The following is a 23893-nucleotide window of genomic DNA, read 5'->3' as shown; positions in this document are numbered from 1 at the left end:
TAATATCTGCACTACTGCAGTTACAGTCTACTATATAACTACAGAACTGGACATAAGGATAAAGCCATTCCTCAGTTTTATTATTGATTATAACGAGATTTACCAAGGAGGAGTTCCTAGTAGCACCACTCGGAGAAATTACATCTCACCGTTTAAACCCTGGCAGTCTAGACCTAGTGGATACAATATATATAAGTGATAAGCAGCTACTACTCTTGCAAATGTTAACTGATACTTTGTAAAGGAACAGAAAACACTGATATACAGTGTAGCCTTTCTGCTACCGAAAGTGTGTTATCTACTGTTACAACACTGAGGAGAGTTAACCCCTAGCTAAAGGAAACCGTTAGGGATAAGATTCAATTAACTATATATAGATATATTGCTAAAAAAAGAAAACCTACAGGAATCCACCTTCTTTATATATGCATATATAATACTAAAACTTGATACACGTTTCCCTGGCATCTGCTTCCAGGATTTAGACCTATCCTAATGGAAAGCTGAACATTGATGTAGTGGACTATGTGAAATTATTATTATTAATGTATTTATGAGTATGTATAGATATATATCTGGGTGTGTATAGGTTTCGGCATATATATATATTTAGTGCATAAGATGTGGTATAATTTCCAGTTAAATGTATACAGATGCATAACTATTAATAGAAGTGTGGTTTATGATATTTGATGATACTTTAAATATATATCTTTAATTAAAAGGCATTGTTAATGGTGTATAATGGATTACTTACCGGAGTCTGTCCAGTGAAGAGGAATTTAAGATCCATAAGCATTTCAGGTACTCCTGTAATAAATAGATACCAAAGGTTAACGAATTCAGAACATTACTAGTATAGATAGATGCATACATACCTATATTTATAAAAAAAGAAAAGAAAAGGGGTGTTCCCAAGTATACCCCGAACTTAATTCATCTAATGAATAGGATCAAATACTTGGGTGGAGGCACAGTATAAGGTGGAAAAAGCTATTACTATCATACCTATAAGGAAAAGGGTTACACTTATTTTTGTTATAAGCAGACTCAGGGCTGCCCCCACAGATCCTGATGCCCTAGGCAACTGCCTAAAGCTTCCTAATGGTAGAGCCGGCCCAGCCTATTAGTTGATATTCTCATTCTCTCAGTTGATTGCACATTGTGGATAAAAGTAAGCAGTGCCGTTTCTAGCGGCGGGCGAGCGGTGCAACCGCATGGGGCGCCCGCCGCGGCACTTTGCAGGTCCTTTTCCCCCTCCTCCCCCTTCCCGAGTAATCCTGTTCGGGGGGCGGAGTTTCGCAGAATGATGCGGTTGCGTTGTGACGTCACGACGCAATTGCGTCATTCCACGAAACTCCGCCCCCTGAACAGGAGTACCGATGACAAGAGGAGGGGGAGCCAGCTGGAAGGAGGAGGCAGCCGGCGCAGGCCGAAGAACGGGAAGAGCCTCTTCATACTGTATGTAAGTATTCTCTCTCTCTCTTCCCCCCCCTCCCTCTCCCTTCCTCTCCCCCCACTTGACACTTGCCTGCAATGCTGTGTAAAATGGGTACTCTTGCCTGCAATACTGTGTAAAATGGGGACTATTGCCTGCAATACTGTGTAAAATGGGGACTCTTGCCTGCAATACTGTGTAAAATGGGGACTATTGCCTGCTGTACTGTGTAAAATGGGGACTATTGCCTGCTGTACTGTGTAAAATGGGGACTATTGCCTGCTGTACTGTGTCTAATGGGGACTATTGCCTGCTGTACTGTGTAAAATGGGGACTATTGCCTGCTGTACTGTGTAAAATGGGGACACGTGCCTGCCGCAATGTGTAAAATGGGGACTCGTGCCTGTATACTGTGTAAAATGGGGACTCTACCCTGCCGTACTGTGTAAAATGGGGACACTTGCCTGCCATACTGTGTAAAATAGGGACTTGTGCCTGCCGTACTGTGTAAAATGGGGACACCTGCCTGCCGTACTGTGTAAAATGGGGACTCGTGCCTGCCGTACTGTGTAAAATGGGGACTCGTGCCTGCCGTACTGTGTAAAATGGGGACTCTTGCCTGCCATACTGTGTATAATGGGGACACTTGCCTGCCATACTGTGTAAAATGGGGACACGTACCTGCCGCAGTGTGTAAAGTGGAGACTTTTGTTTTTCCTGTGGTGGGCGTGATGATATCAGATGAGGCCACGCCCATTTTAATGAGGCCACACACCCTTTGGCGCGCGCTTGCTTTTTCTTTTTCTATATATGGGGGGAGGCGCATATATATATTTTTTTAATGTCAATGGGTGGGGTGGGGGGGGGGGCGCATTTTGAAATCTTGCACTGGGAGCCAAATTGGCTAGAAACAGCCCTGAAAGTACGATGCACTGTCACTATTATATGGCCCAGGTATGAAAAAGGCAGCGGTCGGTCTCTACCCCTCCACACATAGGCTATTACTCCTAGTTAGGTCTAATACTAAACCTAACCCGGGCGTGCGTTAGATTAATGTTATGCTCTTTATACTGCAGGTTTGGCTTCTATTGAGCCCACAGACCTGGAAGTCAAAATGTGGGACCCAATAAAGCTTACCTGCAAAATCAATGAAACGGTGACTGCCGTGGCGTGGTCCCTGATCGCCAATAACATCACCAACACGATATTCAGTGATGGAGGAAACGTGGAAGTGTCAACGGATTATCTCCCAGACAAAACAGTCTCCATTCTCTACGTCAGTAGTACAGATCAGTGGTGGGAAGGTCAGTGACTCACGTGTCTGAAAGTCTGTGGTGAATAGATCAGTTGAATTCACTACTACAGGTTGAGTATCCCATATCCAAATATTCCGAAATACGGAATATTCCGAAATACGGACTTTTTTGAGTGAGAGTGAGATAATGAAACCTTTGTTTTTGATGGCTCAATGTACACAAACTTTGTTTAATACACAAAGTTATTAAATATATTGTATTAAATGACCTTCAGGCTGTGTATATAAGGTGTATATGAAACATAAATGAATTGTGTGAATGTAGACACACTTTGTTTAATGCACAAAGTTATAAAAAATATTGGCTAAAATGACCTTCATGCTGTGTGTATAAGGTGTATATGTAACATAAATGCATTCTGTGCTTAGATTTAGGTCCCATCACCATGATATCTCATTATGCTATGCAATTATTCCAAAATACGGAAAAATCCCATATCCAAAATACCTCTGGTCCCAAGCATTTTGGATAAGGGAGACTCAACCTGTATATGGTAAACGGGATGTGGAGCCAGGATCCCAACAGCCAGAATACAAACAGCGGAATCCTGATGGTCTGAATCCTGGCAGTAAGTACTGTGGTTAGGGTTAGGCATTAGGGGTAGGGTAAGGGTTAGGCTGTGGTGGGTGGTAGCAGTCTTTAAATTAACAAATGTATATAGTTTAATAAAACATTATTTTTTACTAATATGCATTAAAAGAGAGGAAGCAGTGACGTAGCTGTGACACTCTGAAAAAGTCCCAGAGTGTGTGTGTGTGTGTGTGTGTGTGTGTGTGTGTGTGTGTGTGTGTGTATGTGTGTGTGTGTGTGTATATATATATATATATATATATATATACACATATATATAGGGCACCATCGCTATGGTCTGAGACCACCCGAGTGGGATCCCCTGAAGGAGCCCCATTGCACTAGCCAGCCCAGCAACATTGTATGGGTTAATACCCCTTCTCATCACTCCCTATGATGACGTCGGCGGTAGCCCTAACGCAGTGGACACAGGGACCCAGAGAATTCCAGCAAGAGTTCCTCTGAGGGGGAAGGCTGGGGAGCGGGAATCTGAAAAGGTGGGGTTAGCACCCAGTGCTGCTGAGGAGAGTGCTCGGAGGAGAGTGAGGAGCCGTACTGGGGAAAGCCGCCCGCCTTTGCATGGATAGGAGCGGAGAGGGAGAGCTCCAGGCGGCAAGAGAGTCGCGGATGTGACTGAAAGGAATGCGCTGCTGTGGGAACTGAGGCAGCAGGCGCCGCACCAGGTCAAGAGAGGACCCAGCGGCGAGTGCAGTGTGTGGCTGAGGAGTGGTGTGTGAGGTGACGCACTGAGGAGTCTGAACTGCGAGGAGAACACGGCGCGGTGACACAGAGAGCGGCTGAGAGGAGGGAGCCCAGTATATCGGACTCAGGGGTGTATCTAGGGGTCTGAGCGCAAAGTAAAGTAAGGAACTGGCGCTTCCCACTTCCCCCACCCAGGGGCACAGAGTAGGGAGTTACAGATAGGCTGAGGTCAGGGACACTGAGGGGGAATTACAGGGAGGGTGCGGGCAGGGACAATGAGGGGGAATTATGGGAAGGGTGCATTACAGTAGTGTATGGGCAGGGTCACTGAGGGGGCAGTTACAGGGATGGTGCGGGCAGGAAAACTGAGGGGTAATTACAAGGAGGGTGCGGTCAGGAACACCGAGGGGATATATGCACACATACATACAGTTAAAAATGGCACTACATGTCTAAGCAAATCCAGCTGACAAGGTGTGCTGGGACTTGTAGTCTCAACACAGCTGGACAGGCAGTCACTGGTCTAGATTACCTCACCATACAGAGCTCTTTGTAAGCTGTGATCCAGACTGCCAGGATAGACCATGCAGTGCAGCTACGGTACCACAGAAAATGTGGACTGGTGCTGATTGTAGTGGCTGCTGTTTGGTGACAGACCACATGGGACCAATGAGAAAGGGAGCGGATGAGGAAGTGCCTCGCCCCTCCCCATACCTGTAAGTGCCTCGCCCCTCCCCATACCTGTAAGTGCCTCGCCCCTCCCCATACCTGTAAGTGCCCCGCTCCCCGGCTATATTCACCATCATTGTGACTGTAGTCACAGAGAGTGTCAGAGTGCAATACGCTTCTGAGAGTCCGGCAGTGGATGAGCACTGCTAAGGGATGTACTCAGTGAGAACTACTATGTCATTCTACCCCCTGCGGCGGGGTGGCACTGCCGGGCAGCGCCCCCTCCTTGGCCGACGGCCCTGGCAAGTGCCATCCTGGCCATCTCTGTATGGAAGAGATCTCAGGGCAGTTAATCCATACAGCACCAGAGAGCCCCTGTGAAACAGAGGTAGACATAGGGGCTAATTCAGGTCGGATTGCAAATCGCGATCCGGACTGAATTTTTGCAGGGTGCCACGGGCGCATGCACAGCGGGCCCTACTGCGCATGCGTCCGCATTATCTGCGGGGGGCCGGGCGGCAACGCTTCGTTTTCAGGGTGGAAACGGAGCTTTGCGGAGGCGGGGCAACCCGAACGTTGGGCTGTGAGGCGCGAGCGGGGGCGGCGGCTGCATGATGTCACACGCAGCCGCCGCGACAGGTAAGATGGTGCTGGGGCTCCTGCGCCGGCAGGAGTCAACCTTAGTTTCTGCTGATAAACAAAAATTGCAAGGCGATCGCAATTTCTGCTTGTAGCAGGGGGGGAGGCGCCGGCCAGCATGCGTGCAAAAGGATACAAATTCTGCTGAATTGGCCCCATAGTCTGCAGCGTCCCCGCCACTGACACGATTACCATAAGTTTAACCCCTCGCCACTGCTGAAGTGCCATACCCGCATAGAAGGAGTGGCATCCAAAGAGAGAGGGATAGATTGAGAGAGACACGCGTAACTAGCCATATCCAGCCACACGGAAATTGTGAGGCAGCCGAGATACTGGAAAGTACCGGGACCGTTGTGATGCTATTACTGTTCCTCATCACAGGGGAGCCCTCGCCCAGCGCAAGTATTGGCGTCTTCCACACACCACAGTGAGACTCCTAACAGCTGCCATCCCCAGTGAAAGAGTATTGTTCCTGCATTTAGACATTGTGAACTGAGCTAGGAGTCTGTATCTTCTCTGTTAAGAGACTGTCTGGGCCAATTGCTTACTACCTCACCGCTGTTCATTGGTCCGCGGACCAGCCAACACCATTCAGTGGTGGCCATCGAGTGGTGCAAACATCGATGGTTCACCATAGATGGTTTGTGTACCATCGATGGTTATCGTGATGGTATCATCGATGGCAACCATCAATGTACACCCCACCGATGGCCATCCCTACCCCTTGTAGACTTGCGGGAGACGCCCCTAAACTCTATTAGTAAAACTGAGCCAAGACTGTCACCTGGTGGACATTTCAGGTCACTTCAAGGAGATTATCCCACTAGTGTTAATGAGAACTCTGTGTTGAGGCACTCTACTAGTGTACTAAAATTCTACGCTGTTATTTGTCATATCATTACATGTTAATTGTGTGCATTGTTTTATCCTACTGTGAGTTGTACCTTAATTTTTAATCAAATTGCTCCTCCAGCAGTGACCAATTGTTCCTGAATAATAAATCTTTCTGTCACTGTCCGAATGTGTGGTGCCTATTGTGTTGGGTCCTCAGGGTTTGGGGTTCCTTGTCTCTCTGCCTAGGGTTCCACAAGTGATGGCCCTCATTCCGAGTTGATCGCTCGGTAAATTTCTTCGCATCGCAGCATTTTTCTGCTTAGTACGCATGCGCAATGTTCGCACTGCGACTGCGCCAAGTAAATTTGCTTAGAAGATAGTATTTTTACTCACGGCTTTTTCTTCGCTCCGGCGATCGTAGTGTGATTGACAGGAAATGGGTGTTACTGGGCGGAAACACGGCGTTTTAGGGGCGTGTGGATAAAAACGCTACCGTTTCCGGAAAAAACGCAGGAGTGGCCGGAGAAACGGGGGAGTGTCTGGCCGAACGCAGGGTGTGTTTGTGACGTCAAACCAGGAACGACAAGCACTGAACTGATCGCAGATGCCGAGTAAGTGTGGAGCTACTCTGAAACTGCTAAGTAGTTTGTAATCGCAATATTGCGAATACATCGTTCGCAATTTTAAGAAGCTAAGATTCACTCCCAGTAGGCGGCGGCTTAGCGTGAGCAACTCTGCTAAATTCGCCTTGCGAGCGATCAACTCGGAATGAGGGCCGATATCCGAACGAATCGGTGACTCCGGGTGAAGAATCCAGGTACATCAACCAACATCTGCACTCGCAACAACAATACACCATACGTACCTGTTACATAAATACCGAGGAGGGTGCAACTGCTATGGGGCCCGAGATGTTTCCTGGGCGCACAGCTCCCCCTGCATCAAGTCAACTCTAAGGCCCATGGCGGAGATTTTGGGGACTGGTGACACTGGCTCTTACCACCAGCTGGGCCTCCCAAAGTACTGTCACCGTCCACTGATGCTCCGCTACCCGGCCACCCGAAGATGTATCATCAGAGAAGGAGCCCCCTGGTCACACGAAACTCTGCCCCTCAGCTGCGCTAAACTCAGCCCCCATCCACCTGAAGATGTGTTACCAGAGGAGGAGCCCCATGGCTGCACTATGCCTAATCCCCCCAGCTGCACTAAGCTCCGAACCCCTCCCCGGCCACCTGAAGATATGTCACCAGAGGAAGAGTCCCCAGGTCACATGACACTCCCCTCAAGGCCACACTAAGCTCCGCCCCTCCATGGAGGTCGCCTGTTCTCTGGTGAAGTGTCCTGTCCTGCCACAGTGCTTTCTGCAGTTAACCGGGTTGGGTGAGTCACAGTGTCCCTGATGAGTGGTGTTGAGTATATGCTCACTCCCACTCTTTCCCTATCTCTACCCTCTCTCGCTCTCTCTCTCCTGCTCACACCCTAACGCTCTCCTGCTCACTCTCACTCTTTCCCTATCTCTACCCTCTCTCGCTCTCTCTCTTCTGCTCACACCCTAACACTCTCCTGCTCACTCCCACTCTTTCCCTATCTCTACCCTCTCTCTCTCTCCTGCTCACACCCTAACGCTCTCCTGCTCACTCTCACTCTTTCCCTATCTCTACCCTCTCTTGCTCTCTCTCTCCTGCTCACACCCTAACGCTCTCCTGCTCACTCCCACTCTTTCCCTATCTCTACCCTCTCTCGCCCTCTCTCTCCTGCTCACACCCTAACGCTCTCCTGCTCACTCCCACTCTTTCCCTATCTCTACCCTCTCTTGCTCTCTCTCTCCTGCTCACACCCTAACGCTCTCCTGCTCACTCCCACTCTTTCCCTATCTCTACCCTCTCTCGCTCTCTCTCTCCTGCTCACACCCTAACGCTCTCCTGCTCACTCCCACTCTTTCCCTATCTCTACCCTCTCTCGCCCTCTCTCTCCTGCTCACACCCTAACGCTCTCCTGCTCACTCCCACTCTTTCCCTATCTCTACCCTCTCTTGCTCTCTCTCTCCTGCTCACACCCTAACGCTCTCCTGCTCACTCCCACTCTTTCCCTATCTCTACCCTCTCTCGCTCTCTCTCTCCTGCTCACACCCTAACGCTCTCCTGCTCACTCCCACTCTTTCCCTTTCTCTACCCTCTCTCGCCCTCTCTCTCCTGCTCACACCCTAACGCTCTCCTGCTCACTCCCACTCTTTCCCTATCTCTACCCTCTCTTGCTCTCTCTCTCCTGCTCACACCCTAACGCTCTCCTGCTCACTCCCACTCTTTCCCTATCTCTACCCTCTCTCGCTCTCTCTCTCCTGCTCACACCCTAACGCTCTCCTGCTCACTCCCACTCTTTCCCTATCTCTACCCTCTCTCTCTCTCCTGCTCACACCCTAACGCTCTCCTGCTCACTCTCACTCTTTCCCTATCTCTACCCTCTCTCGCTCTCTCTCTCCTGCTCACACCCTAACGCTCTCCTGCTCACTCCCACTCTTTCCCTATCTCTACCCTCTCTCGCTCTCTCTCTCCTGCTCACACCCTAACGCTCTCCTGCTCACTCCCACTCGTTCCCTATCTCTACCCTCTCTTGCTCTCTCTCTCCTGCTCACACCCTAACGCTCTCCTGCTCACTCCCACTCTTTCCCTATCTCTACCCTCTCTCGCTCTCTCTCTCCTGCTCACACCCTAACGCTCTCCTGCTCACTCCCACTCTTTCCCTATCTCTACCCTCTCTCTCTCTCCTGCTCACACCCTAACGCTCTCCTGCTCACTCTCACTCTTTCCCTATCTCTACCCTCTCTCGCTCTCTCTCTCCTGCTCACACCCTAACGCTCTCCTGCTCACTCCCACTCTTTCCCTATCTCTACCCTCTCTCGCTCTCTCTCTCCTGCTCACACCCTAACGCTCTCCTGCTCACTCCCACTCTTTCCCTATCTCTACCCTCTCTTGCTCTCTCTCTCCTGCTCACACCCTAACGCTCTCCTGCTCACTCCCACTCTTTCCCTATCTCTACCCTCTCTCGCTCGCTCTCTCCTGCTCACACCCTAACGCTCTCCTGCTCACTCCCACTCTTTCCCTATCTCTACCCTCTCTCTCTCTCCTGCTCACACCCTAACGCTCTCCTGCTCACTCTCACTCTTTCCCTATCTCTACCCTCTCTCGCTCTCTCTCTCCTGCTCACACCCTAACGCTCTCCTGCTCACTCCCACTCTTTCCCTATCTCTACCCTCTCTCGCTTTCTCTCCTGCTCACACCCTAAAGCTCTCCTGCTCACTCCCACTCTCTCTCTCCCCCTCTCTCTCCTGCTCACTCCTCCCTCCATCTCCCACTCTCTCCGACTCACTTCTCCCTCTCTCTCCCCTTCTCTCTCTCCTGCTTACTCCCCCCTCCTGCTCACCTCTCTCCTGCTCACTCCCCCTTCTCTTATCTCTCTTCTGCTCACTCACTCTCCCTCCCTCCCTCTCTCTCCTGCTCACCTCCCCTTCTCTTTCTCTCTTCTGCTTACTCACTCTCCCTCCCTCTCTCTCCTGCTCAGCTTCCCTTCTCTATCTCTCTTCTGCTCACTCTCCCTCCCTCCCTCTCCTGCTCACCCCCTCTCTCCCCTCTCTTTTTGTTCGTTGGGAGGCTTGCCACCTAGCAACAGCTGGTGGGTTAGGTGCAAGCCTCCCTGACGATCGCTGGAAGGGTAAAGTGAAAGAAACTCTCACTTACCCTTCCACAGCCTGGGGAGAGCGGGGGCAAAGCCGCGGCTAGCGGCCGCTCCCGGGACCCGTCCGCGCGCACCGCCGGTCACGCGCGCGCACGCTGGGCACGTGCGCGCGCACCATATAAGGCGCTAGGCCACGCCCCCCCAGTTAGATTTTACCTCAGCGCTGCAGGATGGAGGACACAGTGTCTGTGTCAGCTACAAACACCCTCCTAGTGTCCCCACAGCGCAGCAAAAGAGGCAGGCAGCCTTCTAGGAAAATCCTGGGAGAGCCTGCTGACACAACTTCTTCAGATGAGGACATTATATTTAAAAGGAGAAAAATAATTAACCCTGTCAGGTCGGATGACAACAGGGACAGCTCTGAGGAGGGAGAAGTCAGTCAGAATGCTGAGACTCCTTCTCCTCCTGCATATTCTCACAGAGTGGTGAGAAAGTGCACAAGTAAAAAGAAACACACTGACCATGTTTATTCTAGAGATGCCTGTTCAGGTAAAAATATCTCTTTCCCAGGTATTGCCAGTGCTTGGAATACCTCTAAGGGCCATAGCAGACCCGCGCTCATAAGGGGACTAGTCATAGTCATACAGCCCCCCTTACCCATGCATTTAGGGAAACTGGTTACCCTCCAGTAGATTGGGAATCAGAGAAAGTAACCAGGACTAGCGCATCCTCTCGCAGAGGCGAATATAGTGACCTGCAGATGGCCCGGGTAGCCTTAGCAGGTAGAATGCCACCTTCCAAGATATATTCAGCCCACTGGGCTTTGAGCGAACGCTCCCAAGTATACAATTTTGCCCAGTTAGCCTTTAGAACAGCACTAGTTAAGGAGGATGATATGGTTCTCCGAAACCACACAGGCATCCCAGATATTCCGGCCCTATTTGCCCCAGACATCGATCCGGCCTTGATTTCACTCGTGGGAGAAAAAGTCCAGAGTGACGCTATGGATAAATTGCTAAGAAAAAATCAATTTAAGGTTTCAGACGCCGCCGGTCCTTTATTATTTGTCCTTGACAAAGCAGAAAAAGAAGGCGTCTCAGGGGGCTCCCTAGATTCCCTGGTAGCTTCCAAAATGGCACTCATAAAAGCTATTAGCAGGGCTACCTTAATAATTGGTCAGACATTTGATTTCATATCAAACTCACGTAGAACTCGCTGGCTAGCTAATGCAGGGCTAACTAACCAGGCACCCAGACCGGTAGATGTCCCCAATCTGATAGATTCTGACCTTTTCGGACCCAATTTCATAGACGAAGTGAAGGTCCGCTATAAAGCTCGCAAATCCTTTGCGGACCTGAAAGGACCTCAGCCTTCCAGGCGGCCCTTTCATCAGGAGGGTCGTCCTGCAGGAGCCAGCAGCTCGACCCGAGACTACAGAGGCGCACCCAGAGCTCACAGAGGTGGTCCGCCCCGAACACGGACCGCAAGAGGCGCAGGGTCCGGCGGCACATACGCCCCCAGAAAAGACAGAGGATACGGTAAGTCACTTTACTTTGCAACCTCCTCCTTGTCTTTCCCATACAATAGCCTCCTGGAGGCAGATTACCACAGACAGGTGGTTGCTAAAAATCGTGGAAAAAGGGTTATCCCTCCCCCTTTTACATTTTCCACGACAAATTTTTCCCTGCTCAAAAAACGCCAGCCCGTTATTAGATGGAGTCCTGTCCCTTGCCCTACAGTTAGGCAGAATAGAGTTGGCAGACACTTCCACAAGGGGCTGGGTCAGTCAGTCACCTTTTTCCCGTCAGGAAACAGGACGGTTCATACAGACCAGTCTTAAATGTCAAGTCTCTCAACCGACACATAAAACCTCGCTCTTTCCGTATGGAGGGTTTAGCCGACATACCTTTCCTACTTACAAGGAACGATTTCTGTATCAAAATAGACCTCAAGGAGGCCTTTCACACAATTCAAATGCATCCAAACCACAGAAGACTTCTAAGGTTCCTGTGGAAAGACGTTCTCTATCAGTGGACCGTCATGGTTTTCGGCCTTCCCAACGCTCCCTACACGTTCACTCGTCTTATGAAAGCAGTGATCTCTCACCTACGCCAGAAAACGATTCGTTGTATAATCTACCTAGACGACTTGTTAGTAGTCCATGCAGACCACAAAACCCTTCTGCTCCACAAAGAACTAATTCTTACTCTACTCCAGAACTTAGGGTTTACAATAAATTACGACAAATCCATATTAACACCCACCCAGTCAATTGCTTTTCTGGGATTCTTACTAGATACCCCTTCTTTCTCAATAGCAGTTCCCCCAGACAAATGGGAAGACATTCAAGACTTTGTAACTCGAACCCTAAAACACTGTTTCTCGCTGAGAGACTTGGCCAGAGTCATAGGGAAGATGAGATCTTTAGATCCCGGCTTTCTCCACGCTCCCCTTGTCTGCAGACACTCTCAGATTCTTCTTTCAGCTCTCCTTCATCGGGGATGGACTTGGTCAGACAAGATCACCTTGACACCCTTGGTTCTCAGAGAGATTCACATTTGGAGGGACCTTCGGCTACCATCCTCCAGACCTCTCCTACCCCCTCCTCCAGATATCGTCATCACATCGGATGCGTCCCTCTCGGGTTGGGGAGCATTTACAAGAGAACGAGCGGTAAGGGGAAGATGGTCCGCTCAAGAATCGACAGCGCACATCAATCTATTAGAATTGAGGGCGGCGAAGTTAGCACTTTCCTCTCTAGTTCCCCCAACCTTCCAGAACAGTTCTCCTATGTCTAGACAACAGGACTGCAGTGGCCTACCTCAACAGAATGGGTGGTACTCGATCCCTAACACTCTGTCAAGAAGCTATAGACATATGGAACTGGGTGGTGGAAATATCCATACTCCTCTCTGCAACGTATGTCTCAGGAGAGCTAAACGAGTTAGCCGACTCCCTATCCAGGAAGAAGTTAACACTGGATCGGGCGACTCTGAGACCAGAAGTTTTCACCAGTATCGTGAAAACCTTTGGTCAAACGCAGGTAGACCTGTTTGCAACTCCATCGAACACACAGGTCCCAACCTTTGTGTCCAAAATCTGGTCTCAAGGGGCTCTCCACTCGGACGCAATGTCCTTTCCGTGGACAGAACTAGTTCTCCCATATGCTTTCCCTCCCCCAGCCATGCTATTGAAGGTACTTTACAAGATCAAGACAGACAGAGTGCCTCAACTCGTCTTGGTTTACCCCGTTTGGCCTTCCCGAGTTTGGTTCCCCTTGATCAACCCGCTTCGCAAGGGACCCAAGCTTCCCCTAGGCATGTCCAAGGATTGTTTCCAAGGAACCCCCGACCTCCTTCAGGAACTTCCACATTGCATGTGGATAGCGACATTGCTCGGTTGCTGACCACCACTAACCTTTCGACCGCCTCAGTAACCTTGATCAATGCTTCCCTTAGACCCAGAACAAAATCCAGGTACCAGTCCATCATAAATGAGTTTATGTCTTGGCAAGCTTCTCAAAACCTTCCTCCAGCTTCTCTTTCCGAACCTAACTTAGCGATAGACTTCCTAGCTGTTAAGTTCGAGTCAGGCCTGGCATCCGCCACCATACGGTCTTATGGCTAAGCCCTAGCTCTTCTCATTCCAGGGCTTACGGAAAACAAGATGTACCTTAGATTACTCAAAGGTATCTTCTTGTCTAGGCCTCCATGTCCGCGATACTCTTCCACGTGGGACATTAATCCTTTCCTAAATTATTTAGCCACAATACCTTCAGATTCCGACATCTCCAATCTTTCAAGGAAACTGGCTTCTCTACTAGCTCTAGCTTTCGCAGCCAGAGGAGCCAAACTTTCCTTAATAGACACATCCGAACCCTGGATGACAACCACTCCAATGGGGTTCCATATCGTCCTTAAAGGCCACACAAAAACCAGTTCCATTCAAAACCCTTTGGTAGAGTTTGACCTAATCAGTGACCAGTCAGACATGGATCTTTGCATAGTTGAGTGCTTATCCGCTTATCTCACAACAAAGCTCAATTGAGAGATAGCATGTCTAACCTTTTTATCACATGCCGAAAGCCTTTTCGTCCGGCCAGACCCTCTACAATCAGGGGATGGATTGTTTCTGCCATGAAAAGCTCAGGAATAGATACCTCCATCTTCAAGGGACACTCCATCCGCGGAGCCGCCGTCACATCGGCAGCGGCAAGAGGCTTAACCTTACAATCCATAATGCAGGCCGCACGTTGGTCGTCCACTCGTACCTTCGTGAAACATTATTGGAGGCCTTCTGATACTCAAAGGATAGAATTCATTAGAGCAACCACCAGGTATGTGGTAGTCTACCCACCAGCTGTTGCTAGGTGGCAAGCCTCCCGACGAACAAACACTAGTTTGCAGGAATCTATGACCTGCAAACTCTCTTTGTTCTAGGGAATAGGATTGCCACCTAGCAACAGCTCCCACCCTACCCACCCTATACCTTGCTAGGTCTGTTGGTTGTAATCTCTAACAACAGTCATTAATTATGCCTGTTCATCTCTTTGAATTTCAGGCGCTCCGAAAGATCCGAAGAAGCAGACGCAGACGCAGCAACCTAAAGAACAGAAATAGCCTTACAAATATCCTTAATAAGTTCTGCATGTTGCAGGAGTTTTTGCTTATATGCTAATTTCACAACAGCATAACAGTTCCTTCTTGGCCATCGCCAGTTGTTGTTTCTTATCACATGTGTTAACGTTGAAGGTTTTCTAGTAAACACATTTCTTTTCTGCATATATATGGTCTCCCGTGTCCTTTGTTACTAGGTTACAGGAGCTAGGGTGATCTTTCCCCGTTTTTAAAATATGTACTCTCTTGTTCTAGTTGGGATTGCCATCTGTAAGCTTCCGTAAAATCTAACTGGGGGGGCGTGGCCTAGCGCCTTATATGGTGCGCGCGCACGTGCCCAGCGTGCGCACGCGTGCCCGGCGGTGCGCGCATGCCCGTCGGTGCGTGCGTGCGCGCGAACGGGTCCCGGGAGCGCCCGCTATCCGCGGCTCTGCCCCCGCTCTCCCCAGGCTGTGGAAGGGTAAGTGAGAGTTTCTTTCACTTTACCCTTCCAGCGATCGTCAGGGAGGCTTGCACCTAACCCACCAGCTGTTGCTAGGTGGCAATCCTATTCCATAGAACAAAGAGAGTTTGCAGGTCATAGATTCCTGCAAACTAGTGTATCTCCTGCTAACTACCCCCTCCCCCTCTCCTGCTCACTCCCACCATTTCTCTCACCACCCCTCCCCCCTCTCTGTATAGAGAACTATCCTGTCAATCACTGAATCTAGTGGCTGATTTTAATTATTGCAGTGCAATAACAAAGAGGTAGTAAAGTTAAAATAGAAAAATTCAATAAGCAATATTGGGGCTAATTCAGACCTGATCGTAGATGTGCTAAATTTATCAGTCACACTGACATGCAGGGGGACACCCAGCACAGGGCCAGTCCGCCCCGCATGTCAGTCCCTGCCCCGCCGCACAAGTACAAAGCATTGCACAGCGGCGATGCTATTGTACTGCAGGAGTAGCTCCCAGCCAGTGCAGCTCCGATCAGGTCTGAATCAGCCTCATTGTGCAATACAGACAAAAAGATTAAAATTGCCGAAGTAATAGAAACTCAAGGATACTATGATTCTCAGTTCCACAAATAGCATTAATCTTATATTGAGTTACAGTATTGATGGTGTAAAGGCTTTCTTAGTATAGCAAATATATATATATTGATTCAAGCTTTTTCACATTAACTAAGATATTTACTCCTGCTCACAAAAATAGGTTCGTGTTTCCTTAAAAGCTTCACAGATATGTTATAAGCAACATTGTATTCAAAGCATGAATTGTTCATTGTTATAACGCCAGATGTATCCAAGGCCAGTCAAGCATATCGCCAAAAGTTCTGAACATCGAGGAGGATTTTGACCTGTCCTGACCTCCAGAGAGGATGTTACGGGAAAAGTGATAATCGCAAAGCAATAAATATATTTTAATTGCAAATTATAATCTTGTTTGACAAATGACGTGTTTCAGTTTTCAAGACATACATGGTGTATTCTGATTGGCTAAATGTATTGGCACACATGAATCCTTTGTTCCTTTACTATAAAATAAAGCTTATATGGCCCCTAAGACAGATCAACTATGAACTGCTTAGGTTACACAATGATCCTGTGTCACCTTTTCATTCACTGATCTCCAACCGGTTGCTAAGGGAAACAGAAGTCTGACTGATGACTGCAGAGAGTTTATAATCAGACCTGAATAGGTTAACCTACCCTATCAGTATCCAAAATATGCACAAAAACTCTGGTAGTTTTATGGTCTGTTCCTATCTGAGGGAGACTTTACAGGGTATAATAATATATACATTGAGGTCACATGGCCCACATCCCAGTTCTTTTAAGGACTCTCATTGCATTGTGGTAAAAACCAATGAAGTGAAGGTTTATTCTTAATGATTTATTTCTTAACAGTTATTAACAGTCATTATATAGTGCAGCGGTTCCCAAACTGGTTGTCATGGCACCCTGGGGTGCCTCGAGGTATGTGCAGGGTGCCTTGGGTTGGTGGTCCAGGACCAAGTAAACTTATTTATGGTCAATGTAATAGGCAAAACCAGCGCTGGTGGCTGCCAATCATAAAATGTGGACAAACAGAAGCAAATCCTGTCCCTCACCACACAACTGACCCTAAAGTACCATACACACTAGGCGATTTCAGCCTTAAAAATAAACGATAACGACATAAAAGTCATTATCATTTATTTTTAAGGCTTATATTGTCCAGTGTGTATGGGGTAATATTGTTGACCGATGAACGATGCACACTCATTAGCGATCACCAATATTGAGCTGACATGCAGCTCAACCCATCAGTGTCGAGCTGAGCTGCATGCAGGAGCGGTTCTTGGTGCGGGCCGCAGTCACCCTGCAGGCACCACCGCCTACCCGCGGCCCGCTCCCCGGCTGCAGGACACGCCGTGGGCTGTGTGGGCATCTGCTGCAGCCGTCTCCAGTGACAGACACTAGAGGTCATTATTGACCTCTAGTGTCTGTGTGGCGCTGCTATGGGAGAGACGTCATGATGTCTCTCTCATAGAGAGGAGCTGCTGGCGGCCAAACGGAGCAGCAGCGGTCGGGAAGCAGGAGCGGGGCAGTGGTAAGTATTGCTTTTTTTTATTTTTGTGTGTGTTTGTAAGCGGCTACTAAGGGGCACAGCGACAGGGGGCACAACTACTGGGGACAAAGCAACAGGGGGCACAACTACTGGGGCAAAGCAACAGGGGGCACAGCAACAGAAGGCACAACTACTGGGGGCAAAGCAACAGAGGGCACAGCGACAGGGCACAACAACTGGGGCAAATCTACTGGAGGCATAGCTACAGGGGTCACAGCTACTGGGGCACAGCTACAGGGGGCAAATCTACTAGGGGGCACAACTACTTGAGGCAAATCTGGGGGCATAACTGACCATGCCCCTCCTCTATGAAGTCACACCCCTATTTTTTGCCGCGGGGGGCACCAGTGGAAACTTTAGCACTGGGCGCAACAAGGTGTAGAACCGGCCCTGGCTGCATGTCCGGGAATACCGGCAGTGACATCACTGAACGTTATCGTTGAAGGATAACGTTCAGTGTGTGCGCAATATATTGTTCAAAGATTGGTTGGTGTGTTCCCACCTTAAGGATGACATATAAACCCAATTTGTTTGAATTTCACAATAATATCTCTTTCACACCTAAAATCAATCTCCAACCCAGCTCAAACCACGGTCCTTTTAGGCATTACCAGGGTGATCGAGACCCGGGTCATGCCTTTCACACAGAAGTCTACCCGGGTCCGACCCGGGAATAACCCTAGCAGTGACCAGGGTCAAAGCCCCGGCAATTTTGACCCGGGTGGACCTGGCTTTACCCGCCAATATGCCAGGTCCAAATCTCTGTGTGAAAGGGGTATAAGAAATGTTTTATGCTCCAGGGCTCCATGATTGAAAAAAAGTTTGGGAACCACTGATATAGCGCACACATATTCCACAGCACTTTCCAGAGAATATTTATGTCATTCCCATCCTATCACATGGACACTCACATACAGATTAGGGTTCATTTATTTGTCACCAGACATTTAATCTACCGGTGTGTTTTTTGGAGTGTGGGAGGAAACCCATGCAAACACGAGGAGGACATACAAACTCCACACAGACCAAACATGACTGGTCATTGAGCTCAAGAGCTCAGTGCTGTGAAGAAGGAATGCTAACCACTACACCAACTGTGCTGTCTCAATGATGCACAGTAGATAACAAGTGTGATTCACAAAAGGCATTCTGTAATGTTAGTGTAATTCGATTTCTAGACAGCAACCCTGATATCTGTTCCAAGTGGATCCGGTCTGAAGATCGACAGTGTCTAGGTCGACAATGTTTAGATCGACCACTATAGGTCGACAGTCACTAGGTCGACAGGGTCAGAAGGTCGCCATGTTCTAGGTCAACAGGTCAAAAGGTCGACATGAGTTTTTCAATTTTTTTTTTTTTCAACTTTTTCATACTTAACAATCCATGTGGACTACGATTGGAACGGTAAACTGCCCGAAGCATGGTGAACGAAGCAAGCCATGCGAGGGGACACGGTGCACTAATTGGGGTTCCCGATCACTCTACGAAGAAAACGACATTAAAAAAAACATTAAAAAACTCATGTCGACCTTTTGACCTGTTGACCTAGAACATGTCGACCTTCTGACCCTGTGGACCTAGTGACTGTTGACCTATAGTGGTCGACCTAAACATTGTCGACCTAGACACTGTCGATCTAATGATCCACACCCGTTCCAAGATGGGTGGGATGGGTGGTATTGCCAGTTTATTGTAGGTTTTCTGTGTATGTAGCAGCCATTAAGTAAGATGCGTTATTGGTAGGAAATAATACTTTGGCTTCTCCTAGGTACGTATGTCTGTGAATTGTACAATGGCAGTCTGGTACACTCAGCAAAAGCACACGTCAATGTGACCCTCCTCCCATCTCAGATCATTGCTGACCCGCTGCAGAAGAGTCTGACCATGATGGACACGTCGCAGCTGCTCTTACAGTGTTGTGTGGCATCTGATGGCGAGGCGTATAATGTGACCTGGACCTACGGCAACATTACCCAGGCAGCACGGCGGGGTCAGTATATGAGACATCCCATGCTTCTATATCCTATCAATGGCCACACACTGCACAGTCAGCAGGTGAATCTTTCATGTGAGAGTATATTACTAGTTACAGGTTAGTAAAAACGTCAACTTTCTTGTAGCGTTTATTTTACATAGTGGGGATATGGCCTAATTCAGACCTGATCGCAAAAGCACATTCTTTCTCTAATGGGCAAAACCATGTGCACTGCAGGTGTGGCAGATGTAACATGTGCAGAGAGAGTTAGATTTGGGTGGGTTATATTGTTTCTGTACAGGGTAAATACTGTCTGCTTTTTTTTTTACACTGCACTTTAGATTTCAGTTTGAACACACCCCACCCAAATCTAACTCTCTCTGCACATGTTACGTCTGCCCCGCCTGCAGTACACATAGGGGGTAAATCAGATCTGATCGCTAGGCTGCGTTTTTTGCTGCCCTGCGATCAGATAGTCGCCCCCTACAGGGGGAGGGTAAAATCGCTGTACAAGTGTGCGTTCTTATGTGTTGCAGAGCCGCACAAAAATCAGTTTGTGCAGTCTCTGCACAGCCCAGTACTTACTTATCCAGAGTGATTGATTCCTGCTGATCGGGGCCGGAGCTGATGTCAGACACTATCCCTCAAAAGGCTTGAGCCTGCCTGCGTTTTTCTGGACACTTCCTGAAAACGGTCAGTTACCACCCACAAACGGCCTCTTCCTGTCAATCACCTTGTGAATGCCCGTGCAATCGGATTTTTCGCACCATCCCATCCTTGACCAGCGATGCCCGTTGTAGCCGTCCAAAGCACCTGTGCATTGTGGTGCATACGCATGCGCAGTTCAGATCTAATAGCTCGCTGTGCGAAAACCAGTGCTGAAAGTAGGGCGGTACGTAGTACCATTAACAAATATGGTGGTGGTACTCAGTACCACCAGCCCACAGCTGGGGCATAATTTATAAGGGGTATTTTTGTGTGTGGGACATAAAATGGTGTCAGTGGCATAACTGTATGTGGCATAATATGTAATAGGTGTGTGGTATAATATGTAAGGCATTACGATGTGTGGCATAATGTTTAATGGACATTACGTTGTGTGGCATAATGTGTAATGGGCATTACAGTGTGTGGCATGTTTTCTGGGCATTACGGTGTGTGGCATAATGTTTAATGGACGTTACGTTGTGTGGCATAATGTGTAATGGGCATTACGGTGTTTGGCATAATATGTAAGGGGCAATACCGCGTGTGGCATAATGTGGCCATGTCCCTATTGTCAAGTAGCCACTCCCCTAGTTTTGTGTGACTACGCCCATTTTTTCTATCAGTACCACTAAGAGAAAATTTCTACTTGCGCCACCGAAAAGGCAAAGCAGCGATCAGAATTAGGCCTATGGTTTGGCCCATTAGAGAAAGAATTTGCTTTTGCGATCCATGCTGAATTATGGTAGCCATACATCAGAACGATTTCTTTCCAACCAGCCAACTAGTTGGCTGGTTGAAAAGATAATCTGGCAGTGTGTGGGAGCAAACCATTATGAGCCGTTTGCTCCCACACGCTAAAAATTGGCCAGAAGCGGTCTGTCCAACTAGTTGGGAAAATCAAACCTGTTTGATTTTCCTAACTAATCGTTCAAGTGTAGGGGAAAGTTTCCCCCCAACTGAATGACAAGTAGGCGAACACTGGCCAGCAGTGTCCGCCTACTTCTTCACCATCAGTGCCGGCTGGGCTGACCCTGTCAGCCCAGGATCCCCAGCAGCGGCGGTACTGAGGAGTGGGAGCCGGTTCAGGGGCAGCTGCGGCAGTGCATTACTGCTGTCGGGCTGCCCCTCTCACCCCAGCAGCAGCCGCAGAGGAACGGCAGGTGGGAGGAGGTTCAGGGGCAGCTGCGGCAGTGTATTACTGCTGTCGGGCTGCCCCTCTCACCCCGTGTAAGTGTATCATCATAATATTACTCACTCAATTACTGATATACAGGGGAGTTATTATGGGCTGTTATTGAGAGATATACTGTAGTTACCGGCATGTCAGGAATCGGCGCTCTGCTACGTCTCACCTACCAGCGCGCTGGTGTGCGGGCCTCCGGAGGTCATGGCCCCAGTTGCGGCTGCAGGTGTGTATGGACCGCAAGCGTCATCTTCCGCCTTGCTGAGTACCCCTGAGTCTGGTTCTATGTGCATTCTGCTGTGTGCCGGCGTCCTGCCTGTGAGGTCGTTGCCATGACTCCTGCACTCAGCTGATCCGGGTGTGCAATCCAGCACTGTGTCTCCACCCAGAGTTCAGTGACCAATCACTGCAGAGCCATGGGTATAACTCCCAGTCCGTGGCTCACTCACATTGCCTCAGACAACGAGTCACATTCGGTGTGCCTTGTTCTCCGGACTCCTGTGTTCCTGTTCCCAGCGATTCCCCGTGGTTACCTCCTGTCATCTCATCTCACTTCAGCTCTCCTGTTTTCTTCAGACTTCATCCACAGCCAGTTACCAGCTCATCAAGCAGTAAGAGACTCTCCTCAGGTGTTACATTCATTACTACCTGTGCACTGCTAATTGCATACCATCTGTGCATCTCTGCAAGTATATCACCTCATTGCATAGAGACTGTCTCCTGCTTGGGCCTAGTGTGGCCATACGGACTTTGTTATACAGTAACTGTGTGTTTTTCAAGTCTTACCGGAGTTCTGTTTATTTCATTCACATTCAGCATCAAGTCACTATATATTTCTGTTGCAAGAGACTTTTCTGTTGTTTTGGATTCAATTACCAATCACTGTTACTTTATTGCCTGGGTTCAGTTTTGTCATTCACTGCTATGCCATCTACTCTGTGATCCCTGTGTAATAAACATCAGCGCTTATGCGCCGGACTTTCATATTGCCTCCCCGCTTTGTACATCGCACCAACACTGACCCACTAGCGCCCCCGCCGGGGACAGACAAACCTAGAGACCTGACAGTTTGTCTGAGGCCCATGGACCCGGACGGTGGTCAGAGTGTGGGGTCAGGGACACTCCAAGGTTTAGTGTCACGACTGGATGGTCAAGAGGCTGCGCAGCAGCAGATTATACAATTTCTGCAAGAAATGTCTTCTCGCTTAGATACTCTGCAACAGTCATTTCCAACTTCAGTTTCTTCAGTGTCCTCATCAGTTTCTGCTCCTGTTCCTAGTTCCACGGATTCTAGCTCTCCAGTTGCTCCTGTTCCAATGTCTCGCATCCATCTACCTACTCCAAGTAAATTTGATGGTAATGCTAAGATGTGTCGTGGATTTTTGAATCAATGCGAGGTTCATTTTGAATTGCAACCACAGAACTTTCCAACACCTAGAACAAAGGTTGCTTATATTGTTTCTCTTTTAGCTGGCTCTGCCCTGAACTGGGTCTCTCCGCTGTGGGAGCGAGCAGATGCTTTGTTGAACAACTATACAGAGTTTGTTGCCGCATTCCGACGCATCTTTGACGAACCTGGGCGTACGACCTCTGCTTCTTCAGACCTCCTTCAGATCCGCCAGGGAACACGTACTGTGGGTCAGTACGTTATCCAGTTCCAGACATTGGCATCAGAGGTAAAGTGGAACAACCAGGCATTGGTTGCCGCCTTCTGGCATGGTCTCTCTGACCGCATAAAGGATGAGTTGACTACCCGAGACTTACCAGAGCAACTGGAAGCTCTAATTTCCCTATGCGTCAAGCTGGATCTACGTTTACGCGAGCGAGCCTGTGAACGCTCTCGAGGTGATCTTCGCAAGCACCGAGCTATGCCTCCTGTACAGTCTCTACCTATTATTGCTGATGAACCCATGCAGGTAAACAAGTTTCGTTTAACACCTGAGGAGCGGTCCAGAAGATTAAAGGAAAGACTGTGTCTCTATTGTGCTGCTGCTGGTCATCTGATTGGTTCCTGTCCTGCTCGGTCGGGAGAACGCCAGGTCCTAACTTGTAGAGGAGGAGTCAAGTTAGGGACCTTGAATAAAGCTCCTTCTTTTCAAGACCTTACATTACCTGTCACTTTGGAAATGCCAGATGGACTCCAGTCTCTATCCGCCTTAGTGGATTGTGGTGCTGCTGGGAATTTTATCACACAAGCTGCAGTGGATAGACTTCATCTCCCAGTGTCTAAACTATGTCGTCCAGTATATCTCACTGCCGTGGACGGAAGCCGTATTCCTGAAGGTTCCATCATTCAGCAAACCAAGCCAGTGGTTCTGGGAGTAGGCTTCCTGCATTCCGAGCTTATATAAAGCTGGCTATGAGATCGTACTGGGTATGCCTTGGCTTCAATTGCACAATCCGCAATTTGACTGGTCTACATTACAGTTAACTGCATGGAGTTCCCCTTGTCATCAGTCATGTCTGGCTCAAGTACTTCCAATCAAGTCTTCAAGTGTAAAGTCTCAGTCTGGCCTTCCGGAGGCCTATCAGGAATTCACTGACGTCTTCAGTGAGAAAGCAGCGGATGTCTTGCCTCCCCATCGAGAGTGGGATTGTCCCATTGATTTGGTTCCAGGGAGCAAGCCGCCTAGAGGGCGTACATACCCTCTTTCAGTTCCAGAGACCCAAGCAATGAGTGTATACATTAAAGAAAATTTACAGAAAGGGTTCATCCGTCCATCCTCTTCCCCAGCTGGTGCTGGGTTCTTCTTCGTCAAGAAGAAAGATGGAGGACTTCGTCCCTGTATCGATTATCGGGGTTTAAATGACATCACGATTAAAAATAGCTACCCGTTACCTCTCATCACAGAGTTGTTCGACAGAGTTAGAGGTGCGTCCATCTTCACGAAACTGGATCTTCGCGGGGCTTATAATCTTATCAGGATTCGAAGTGGTGATGAGTGGAAAACCGCCTTCAATACTCGTGACGGCCAC

At 48.8% G+C, this 23893-nt stretch overlaps 1 protein-coding gene across 1 annotated transcript in view; it reads left to right on the top strand.

Moving 5' to 3' along the window:
- The window catches only part of LOC134910843 (adhesion G-protein coupled receptor F1-like), a 169462-nt gene that overhangs the window by 76333 nt on the left and 69236 nt on the right, over positions 1-23893 (top strand). The window contains exons 8-11 of the mRNA XM_063919227.1: positions 2515-2742; positions 12771-13036; positions 13490-13571; positions 18820-19041. Of these exons, the coding sequence (XP_063775297.1) occupies positions 2515-2742; positions 12771-13036; positions 13490-13571; positions 18820-19041 (798 nt within the window). The remainder of the gene's footprint in view (positions 1-2514; positions 2743-12770; positions 13037-13489; positions 13572-18819; positions 19042-23893) is intronic.

The sequence above is a fragment of the Pseudophryne corroboree genome, chromosome 4 (assembly GCF_028390025.1).
Source record: "Pseudophryne corroboree isolate aPseCor3 chromosome 4, aPseCor3.hap2, whole genome shotgun sequence".
Classification (NCBI taxonomy): domain Eukaryota; kingdom Metazoa; phylum Chordata; class Amphibia; order Anura; family Myobatrachidae; genus Pseudophryne; species Pseudophryne corroboree.
This window is presented reverse-complemented; position numbering and strand designations above follow the sequence as displayed.